General features: G+C 27.2%; 1 protein-coding gene across 1 annotated transcript; it reads left to right on the top strand.

Annotated features, from left to right (window-relative positions):
- Positions 1 to 127: 127 nt before the first annotated feature.
- Positions 128 to 4928, top strand: LOC114253915 (serine protease inhibitor swm-1). The gene is made up of 6 exons (XM_028189033.2): positions 128 to 240; positions 405 to 508; positions 667 to 772; positions 3582 to 3656; positions 4259 to 4356; positions 4627 to 4928. The coding sequence occupies exons 1-6, from the start codon at positions 192 to 194 to the stop codon at positions 4705 to 4707; spliced, it is 513 nt and encodes a 170-aa protein (XP_028044834.2). The 5' UTR covers positions 128 to 191; the 3' UTR covers positions 4708 to 4928.
- The last annotated feature ends 6109 nt before the right edge of the window (positions 4929 to 11037 follow it).

The raw sequence follows: 11037 nt of genomic DNA, 5'->3' as shown, positions 1-11037 counted from the left end.
GTTTTCATATGTGTGCATACATAAACGTATAAAGATCTGTAGCAATAAGCTAGATAAGAGATAATAGTTTTTTAAATGCGTTCTGGCGACTAAGGTGCTAATAGACTGTATTTAGTCACTATATAAAAGAGCACATCTCACCTCGGTCGAGCAACAGTCGAAAAAATAAAGTGCAAGAATTATTATTAACCATGGTTCGCGTTAGTTTCGTATTGCTTGTAATACTCGCAGTGGTTTACGGTAAATATTTGCAACACAAAAATTTGTTACATTTATTCAATTTGCGATCAATTAAAACTTTTATAAACAAATTATCGTACATCTTAATTTCCATTTTTCCTTTTAATCGTATTTTTAATTTAATTGGAATTGACTATAATTTGTATAACACTATATTCATCCAGGCACGACTATTGTAAAAAAATGTGGGAAAAATGAAGAGAGTACCACTTGTGGATCGGCATGCCCACCATCTTGCAATGCACCGCGTAATCAAACTTGTCCTAAGGTATTTGTCGAGTTATTCAATTTTGTTATATATGCGAATTCCGTCAAAACTATACTTCTTTTCAATAAAAAGCTCTGTGTCATTAAAGATAATACATTTTTTAAATTATGTATATTATAATACATTATTTCCACATTTACAATAATATTTTTTTTCAGCAATGCATGATAGGATGCCAATGCAAACCAGGATATTTGCGACATTCTAATGGAAATTGTGTGCTCCCTGCACAATGTGGGAAATCAACTAATGTGCATTTAAAGGGCTGAGAAATTTTGTCAAAATCTCCAAGTGTTTATAAAAATTTTAACTAAAAATTATGTTTCGCGGAATGCCATTAATGTATTAGATGCATTATAATTATTGCTTGCTTATATAATTACTAATTAATAATAAACAAATAATAAATTAAGATTGTTAATATAAATATTCTCTCTCTCTCTCCCTCTCTCTCTCTCTCTATACATATATATATATATATATATATATATATGCGTATTCATCTCTTGTAAATTTACTCTAGGAAAAATATGTATAAAAGTATATGTATAAAAGAATAACGTAAACGATATGTTGCATTGTTGCGTAAAAATATTTGTAAAAATTGAATGTACTCATATGTAGCATTGCAGCAAATTTGTATTGCACATAGCATCAAAATTACATTACATATGTCTTACAATTTTTTTCCTTTTTATACAAAAATTTATCCATTGTATAACTAAAGCAGAATATAATTCATATATCATCAGTTTTTTTACCTATAAAAAAGCTTATTATATAGAACAGGGACATCTAATTCAAAATTTTATAATAAATCCTAGAATAGAGATTTTTATTTATTTTATTTAATTTATTTGAAGAGTACAGAAAAAAGAAATATATGAAAAACACTCATTCCTACCATACTTCTGAGAAGCCAAGATTTGTACGTCAATGCTGTTTAAATAACAAGATTTCACGGAATGAATAAGATATTAGCTAAATATTGAATGTATATGTTAAAAAGATATCGTTTATGGATGCTGCAATAATATTGGCATATAATATTATCTATTTAGCATAAGATATATTATAGTTTACAATAATTTTTACTAAACAACAAAGATTAATTTAGTGCAAACATATAAAGTAAAAACAAACATAATTTTGAGATTTATTTTAATATTATCCTATGTAATGAAAATTTACCTAAAATTAGAAAAACATTTATAAACGCGCAATATGTTATTTGAATAACCATGCATAGAAAAAATTATTAAAATAATTATTTAACTCGTGAAAATTAAAATAAATATTTAAAATCAATATTACGAAAGAAAATAATAATTCTCAACAGTCAGATGTAAAAATATATCTTCTATTTTTAATAATTGCATATTATATACATTACGTACTTTTTAAATTTAATGTTCTAATTTATTAATTTTTAATATTCAACTACAAGAGTAGAAAACATGAAAATCTTATAATTTTTTAAATGCGAACAATAAATTAATTTAAATTATTTTCAAAATGTAATAACAAAGTTATTATTTTATTATCTTTTATTATTTTATATTAATATATAACATAAAAATAGAAATATATGTGACATGTATTCAAAATTGTAACAAAATATGTACATTAAAAATCTTTTGACACAAAAACAAATACGTATTATTTTATTCTTAAATAGCGCGCACTATTGTTTATAGAAAACAATTATTGATTAATTTACTTATTTATTAGTTTCTCTTTAATACAAGTAATATTGTGCAATATTAATGCTATATATGTTGATACTTCAATTAAAGATTAACTGACTTGGATAATCAGTTATCAATCAGACCTAGTTTATGAAAACATAAGTGGGGGATATGAGTGATATAATATGAGTAATATTTACTTATTTGATCGTTATTTTCCATGTGTTGTCTTACCAATTATTTATTTTGAGCATAAAAAGTACTGTTTGTTAGTCATAAATAAGAATTTAATCACCCTACTTTCTAGTAAATTTCTGTAAGGAGAACAAGAAAGGGAGAGAGAGAGAGAGAGAGAGAGAGAGAGAGAAATGTCAACTTTAGAAAATTTATTTATAAAATAATATTGTGTGTGTGTGTGTGTGTGTGTGTGTGTGTGTGTGTGTGTGTTTTATTATAATCTAACTATTGTGATTTAAAAAAGAAAACATATTGTTATATAAATTATATTATAGATAGGAGAGTAAATAAAACATAAAATATAAGACATTTAATGTTTTATTCACTCCTATCCATAATATACTAAATAAAATGTCATTTATCTCTCTCTATGATTAAACGTTGATTTGAAGAAGCATGTAAATCCCCGCGATACTGTACGTTTCTTGAAACTAAGATACCTAATAAGAGCAAATGTCAAATTCAAATAGTAGTAATCACTCCGAAAGATATAGTTGACCTCGTTAACCAGAATGCATTTTCAAGTCTTGTCGAAATCATTTTTTTCGAACGCAAAACAAATAACTTAATCGTTTTACATACATTATATTCTTTTCGATTAAATTAATAGTCTTAAATTTTTTTTATGTTTTGCAATTATCTTTGGACTTTTTAATCATATGTAGAAATTAGTAAAGAGAATTATAATCGATAACAATAACTGACTTAATTATAAACGCTTGTAAAATTTATAAAATATATAACGTTGTAAATAAAAATAAGACTTTAATTCTTATCATGCCTGTAACTCGTGCAAAGAAACTATTAAGTATAGGTTCAAAATTGATGTTACTTTTAAATACCTCAAACACTTAGTTTCATAAATCCAGGATTTCTGCTTCTAAATTGGGATTAGATTACAAGTCTACCGATAGACACTCGCGTTTAAAATTCATATCACGTGTATCGATAATAGTCCGAACCTCCGAGCTAATAGTCACGTACGAAACTGTGAGATGAGTCCATCGAGAGAAAGAAGGAAGTATGCCGAAAAAATATCTATCTCGGGAGACAACATGTCGCGATCGAAGGCCACTCACCGCCGTATATATAAGCTCAGAGAAATGAAGAGCTATCATCAGTCTATCTTGAGTTGTTCGAGTGCAAGTAACACGAATTCGAAGACACGAATATGTCCCGTGCCGTAGTTTTCCTTTTGCTCGTCGTGGCAGTCGCTACCATTAGTAAGTTCAACACAAAAATAATCAAAATTAATTAAATATTAAAATATTACTGCGATTAATATGTTAATATTATTCTAAATATTCTATATTAGTGTTAGATTGATGAAATGTTAGATTGATCATATAACAAAAATTATTTATAATGACATCTGTCAAATAAAGTTATAAATAAAGTCACAATGTCAAAGTGAGATTATATTATAGCCACTGGCTTCACTACATTCCTTTTTTATTTAAAAATAAATTGTTTGGTTCTCTTTTGAGAAAAATTCATATATATTTGTATTTTTGAAAGAAATTTAATACAAAATCTAACAAGGAAAAAACAAATCTTTCATATTCACCATTCTAATTGTTAACCCGTAAAGAATTCTATCCTGCAAATGTGTAGAATAATAAGCTCTATGCTGAAAACAACAATATAACGTAACAGCTCTACAGAACTCGTTGCAAAAAATATATTTGTATAGATATTGAACGAGAAAAGTAAACTGTATAAAGAATATTCTATATAATAATATATGTTTCCAGAAATTTTATTAAATGAAGAATAATTATTTTATTAAATAAAAGGTAAATATTAACTTTTAACTATTGTGTAGATGCTGCGCCTAATTGCCATCATAACGAAGTATTCACTAGATGTGGTACTTCGTGTCCACCTACCTGTCTAAATCCAAATCCTACAGTTTGTACGCTGGTTAGTATTACATAACGAAAAAATATTTTAAAATTTTTCAAATATAATTAAATATTTTAACGAATTTTTTCTCTTATTTAGAAAATCAAAAAGTTATCGTAAAACCTACTTTGATTACTTTTTATATAAATAAATTTATATGTAGTTTAAAGTTATTTATGTTTATTTTTTTATAAATAAAATCTATATAAATATACCTAAAATTTCGAAATCTTATTTAAATAAAACGTTTAGTATGGTTATATTTAATTGCTCTATTTTATTTTATAGGCATGTATTCCTGGATGCGAATGCGATGAAGGATATATAAGAAATGAGCAAAACCAATGTGTACTTACGCAAAATTGTTGAGAAGCGAGGATTTTAAAATAAGTATATTTCGTATCATATAAAATGATACATCAATCTAATAAACATCAAAAATTCTTTTGCTGATAATTAAGATTATATTCATTAATTTGAACAATTGTACTGTGTATAGTGAGAGTGTATTAAATTTGGTAAAACCATTACATTTTATATATAAATGTTTTTTTAAATAAAAATATAAATATTAAAATGTTTATAAAAAACTTTGTTATATTCTAACACCTTTTAATATATATTCATGACTGTTTACAAATCTTATTTAATAAACAAACAAACAAAATAAACAAGATAAACTAGCAAAACAAACAAAACTAACAAACAAGATAAATTATCAAATTTTTTCTTAATTTTACAACACAGTAGTATCAAATAATTTTTCTTTGTAAGGAGTATAAATATTACATATGTATAATGTATTACTTCTGGCACATATGTATAATCAGTATACAATATTAATACATTTTAGAAAAAAGAAAAAAGATGTACACGCGTTTTCTAAATATATTTTTTTTCTAAAAAGAAAATTTTATATATATAATCGACTTTATATATATAAGAAAAAGTTGTAAGAAAGAAGTTAGATACAATATATCTATTTAGAATATTGAATACACAAATAAATAATATGTACATCATATTTCCGGTTGTTTAATCTTCCGGTTATCGCTGCATTTGATATTTTACAATCAACTCTCAAGAAAGTTGTATAAATAAAACATCATTAAACATCATGATTTATCTTGCATAATGGCAAAATATTTTTAATCTATGCAGAGTAAGTATTCTATATAACACATGTCATATGAAAGTTTATATACATATCTATTTCTGTATCAAATAAAAGAAAAAAAATTATTAAATTACTAAGTCAAGAAAATAATGTACAAAATCTTGATTACAGTAATTTAAAATTATAAAGTGTTTTGCTATTTTTAGTCAGATGTTATCAGATTATATGACAAACAAATGTACAGAATAAATGTATAAAAAAGTAACAATATACAATATATTCAAACAATATATTTCTACCGTATCTATGGTTGTTATAAAATAAAGATAATAATGCATCCGATAAAAGTGTCTTGTGGATAACTAGAATTCTATAATCTCGTTAACGAATTTGTTTGCATCGCATTACGATAAATTCCAAACGAAAATATGTTACAAATTACGCATGATTAAAAAATGTTTCCAGAAGATGCACACGTGTCCCGAGAAAGCAATGCAAATACCATGTTCCATTGTCAATATCGTGCATTGTGACGATACGATTTACATGAAAATATGACTAAACTCGTTATGGATATAATATGTATCTGAAAAGTGGTCGAATATTTTAAATATTAATGCAGTGTGCAAGCTTCTGTATTATTCCATCTGGAGAAACTTAATTTTTTTACGTTTACATATTGCTGATGAAACCGTTATGTGTTTTTCTTATCTGATGCGATAATCACAGATTAATCATGTGTTAATTCACGTGTATATTTTAAATATGTATGACACATTATAACATTAATAATATTTACGCAGTCCCGAAACACCTATCATCATATGATATTTGCAAGTAGCGCAATTTTGTAATCATCTTAATTTTTATTACTTTTATGTATTATAACATTAAAAATCAAATTAAAAGAGATAAAAAAAATTAAATTTTAAATTAAAGATATAAATAGCAATAAAATTTTGGTAGAATTAAAAAATTAATACAAAGAATACGATCCTAATAGCAATGTCATATCCTATCGAGATCCTTTAATTTAATATAAGCTCCAATCCTAAAATCGGATTAGTCGCATGACCGAATGTCTTTATTAATTAAAGACGTGGTTAATATCTTAGGCACCCGGTACCCTTGTCATAAGGTTCCTACATTTCTCGATTGACAGTCTAGAAAACTTAATCCCGTAAGGCAATTTGTCATTAATAGAATTAAATAGCACGATTCACAAGCAGCGAAATTCGCAAACTAACTGTTCTTCTCTGCTGGTAAATTAATAAACTATTTAATCTTTTGATGTCTGAGAGATATAAAAAAACTGATTCAGAGTTTTAGAGTGACTCACATCATACTGTGAAAAGGCGTGGGTGTAGCAGAATGTGAGCAATAGAAGTTTTTCAAAAAGTTAAGCTAGTATATGGTAGTAATAATTAGTAACGATCTAAGTAATATTACACAAAATATTTTAATTTATAAGATCATTAGTCAAATCCTCAGAAACTGTATCATATCACATATAAAAACATGATGTATTAATAACCTAATTAAAACTGTTTCAATTGAAAATAATCTTATTAATTCAATAAAATATTTTAATATTAATTCTACATCATGTTCTTATTCTAGTGAAATGTTATTTTCTTCATTAAAATATAATGTTATTAAATTAGTAAGATTATTTTCATTTATATCGCTGTTGGCTAGTACTGTTAATATAACATTTATTTTCCATATTATACCGCATCAATTTTCTTTAAGAAATGCACGCACATTTCTCCGAACCGAACAAACATTCGACGTATGATGAACAATGGCGTAATATCCAGTTCGCTTCCTTCGGAGCGGATATTTGACATTCAGCAAATACCAGCATGGACGACATGCGTGTCCACCATCGCCCCATCGCCAACTCAACTCAAGTCTCAAATCATAGTCGAGAACCCTTGGAGAGATCTGAATCGTCAGTTTTAGAGAGAGGCATGCGGTGATGGACAAGGATGAGAGAACAGAAGAGGAAACTCAAGGCATATTCGGCTACCGTGTTTCCGGTCGGCCGATTCAATATGCTGGACCGATAAAGCCGAATGTCGACCGGCTAAAGACAATACGACGTTCGAGGCGAGGATGACAAAGGGGAAACGTTTCGCGTAACCGGTCTGTTGTCAACGCACAGCCTCGCCGGGGGAGTGGATGAGGCTTCAATGCAGAAGACTCTGCTGCGAGAGGAAGATAATTTTCAAATCATTTGTGCACGTAAATCGTATCATCGATTATCCTCATTGACCTCAACAGAATTAAACATAATCGCATTTTGTTTGTAGCTCACAAAATATATAACTAGTAGTAAATAATAATTTATGTAATAGAAAATTAGCTATAAATAAAAATTTTTCATAGAAATAAATAAGAAATATTAGAGAAAGGTTACTAATACTCCCAGATAACACGCACGTTTTAAAAAAGATGTCTTTAAGACATTGCAAAAAAGACGTCTTTAAGACGTCTCTAGAATATCTAAAAGGTGTCTTGTAGGACGTCTAAAAGATGTCATATAAAATGTCTAAAGGACATCGTATAAGACGTCTAAAAGTGCGACATAAGACATCTTTTAGACGTTTTTCTGTATAACTTTTCGGAGGTCGCAAAAAATTTCAGGACGTCTTTTAGTCGTCTAGACGTCTTAATGTTCTCTGGAATACCACTTTATTTTTATGTACATAATAGTATTTCTTGATTTATATAAAAGATAAAAATAAAATTTTGAAAACAAATGTAAACTAGAAAATGTCTTCTATTAAATAACAGTTTTTATAATATTGTTTCATGTTTAAAAAAATTAATTTTTTGTATACTATTTCGCTTTCACTATACCGACGAAACACGATAAAGCTCATCATGAATGAGTAAATCTAAATAAAATTACATTCGTGTACAATAAAATTTTAATCCCCGTTAACGTGTAGCATGAGGAAATGATTTAAAGATAAGGCGCTTCTTTGCCAAGATGAAAAGCCTGGGGGACTTGATTCATTGCACTTGATCGCCCCATTTCTCCACGAAGATTTAATCTATTCCGAGCATTGCAACCCAATCGAAGTCTACCGTGAGTCAGAATTTACGTAAATCGAGAAGTTTCATAATGGAACCCACAAATCTCCGCGATTAGATTGTGTGATTCAGACAATCGTCTAAGAAGATGACTATCCTAGTGTTGTCGAGAATCGATGATTTCTACAATTTTCTGACTAGATAAGTGCAATCTGTATTACCACAATTTGTTAAAAAAGAGCAGCCAGCTAACGAAATATCTGGTCAGGTGAATGGAAAATTTCGTGTGTACACAGATTGTAACAGAAATTATAATATCCGCGAGATATTAAAGACAAGATAATATATTACAAATCGTTGATTTTTATCTTGAAAATAAAACTATATAAAAATATAATAATAAATAAAAATAATATTACAAAAATGAAATAAATAATAAAACATTTTTAACATTTGATGTACATAATTTTAATATTTGACGTGAGACGTAAGGTATAAACATAAATTTTTCTGTAAATGTTTAATTCTAACACCTATAATTTAATATTTCGTTCTTATTGATTTTTTCTGTTAATTTCTATTAAAAAGTTGTAGATAACAAAAATTAAAATTATGCTTTAGAAAACGTTAATTGTGCCTAAAAAAAAAAAATATATATATAATCTCTTTGCATATATGTTTCTCCTTCATTATCGTGTCTGCCTACCATAATTGTCTACACTTGTATTTGATTGAAGAACATCACGGCGAAATGTAATTACGCCTTAACAATGATGACCAGGAAAGCGCCTACGTAAAGTGGCAAATCGATCAAGAGGGATACCAATTATATAATAAGCGCCATTACTATTCTAGAACGTTGAACTCTACGAATCATCGATGAAAACATTTTAATAAGATATTATAACAAGATATCTGTTATCAAATGTTGATAAAATTTAATTAAGTGGTAACATATAATACATATAATAAAATCTTACCAGATAAAAATACAGTCTATATTTACTATAAATAAATAAACTTAATATACTATAAAAACTATAAAAAATAAACTAAATAAATAAAGCTTAATAATTTGTTCAATAAAAAATATTTTTATTAAAAATTTTTTTTCTTATTTAATGAAAGTTTAAAATTGTAGTGCAAGTTAATACTAAACTACAGCATTTATATTTAAATGTTACTCTAAAATATTTATGGCCCTATCGTGCTTATTATGCCACATATATTATCTCTGTTTCAGCAATTTTGCGTGTCCTGAAACCAGTTTTGCAATATAAATATACAGGAATAGACAAGCTAAAAATAGTAAATATCGTCGATATTTTATCGGCACACCGCAGGCATTAAATTCCATAATAAAATTGGACCGTGACTGCGTGGATATTCACACCTAGAAATTTATACAGCAATTAAAATGCGGGCCGTTCGCGACATATATAAATCAAGTGTGAATTTCGTGCTGCGTTCTCATGCTCTTTTCTCATACCCCCCATCGTGACTCTCGCTCCGATTGCGTCAAGTTCTTTCACGAATTATCAGTTCATAGAAAAAAGGCACGGTCGCTAGATAGTGCATTTATAAACTATATAAAAAGTAATATTGTTTAAAGTACTCTATTGATTATTTGATCATTGATAAGAAATATCAATCAATCAATTCAGATATAGACATTATCGTTAATTATCAAGGGGAGAAGAGGATGTATATATATATATATATATATAATATTATAAAAATGTTATCACAAGAAAAATATGGCGTAAAGAAATATAAATAGAGACAAAGAGAGATATAAATAAAAAGAAAAAGAGAGAATGCGCTAAACGATAAAACTATTTATCGTGACAGCACGCGATATACTATTTACATCTCAGATATTAATTTATATTGTATATACAATAAAAAATTATTATAACTTTATGCAATAATTTTATGTAAAAATATGTATAGTTAAATACCAAAAGTTTTTATTATTCTATGACATTAGCTTCTTTACACTAATAATTTTTAACTTTCTATATCATGTTATTTTCTCACTATTTCATTCTATCATTTCTAAATTATTAAAAATTCTCAAATTCATCTGTTTATTTATCTCTGCGATGATCTATAACTTCATGTGCATTATCTTTCACGAAAACGTCGAATATTACGTAACGTTCTATGAATATCGATGCGTCATACATCGGATCTCTCTATTGTGAGAAATCTCAACTATTTGTTTTATGCGAAAACCTCGAAGCAGTCAGTGCATCCGGCGATAAATGCACGCTTCCTACTCCGCCAAAATCAATATAGGAACTATACATTCTTTCCAAAGAATGTATTGGAAAACTTAAGCAATATGACTAATGATGGAGAAAGAAAAATAAAAGAAGATATCGGCGTGCAAATTAATTAGAAATTTTTATAATACAAGTTAAAAATGTTAATTTCATGAGTAATATTTCTTGTATGTAAATACACACATTTCATAAATCTTATTTCAGTATAAAGTCATTGAATATATTTCAAAACATGAGTGGGATAAAATCAAA

Source organism: Monomorium pharaonis, chromosome 4 (genome assembly GCF_013373865.1).
Source record: "Monomorium pharaonis isolate MP-MQ-018 chromosome 4, ASM1337386v2, whole genome shotgun sequence".
In the NCBI taxonomy this organism is placed as follows: Eukaryota; Metazoa; Arthropoda; class Insecta; order Hymenoptera; family Formicidae; genus Monomorium; species Monomorium pharaonis.
This window is presented reverse-complemented; position numbering and strand designations above follow the sequence as displayed.

Excerpts from the sequence above, each read along its gene's own strand:
- LOC114253915 (XM_028189033.2), top strand. The coding sequence starts at position 192 with ATGGTTCGCGTTAGTTTCGTATTGCTTGTAATACTCGCAGTGGTTTAC. Across the intron at positions 241-404 it reads AATACTCGCAGTGGTTTACG|GCACGACTATTGTAAAAAAA; the intron begins GTAAATATTTGC and ends ATATTCATCCAG. Across the intron at positions 773-3,581 it reads AACTAATGTGCATTTAAAGG|AACACGAATTCGAAGACACG; the intron begins GCTGAGAAATTT and ends TCGAGTGCAAGT.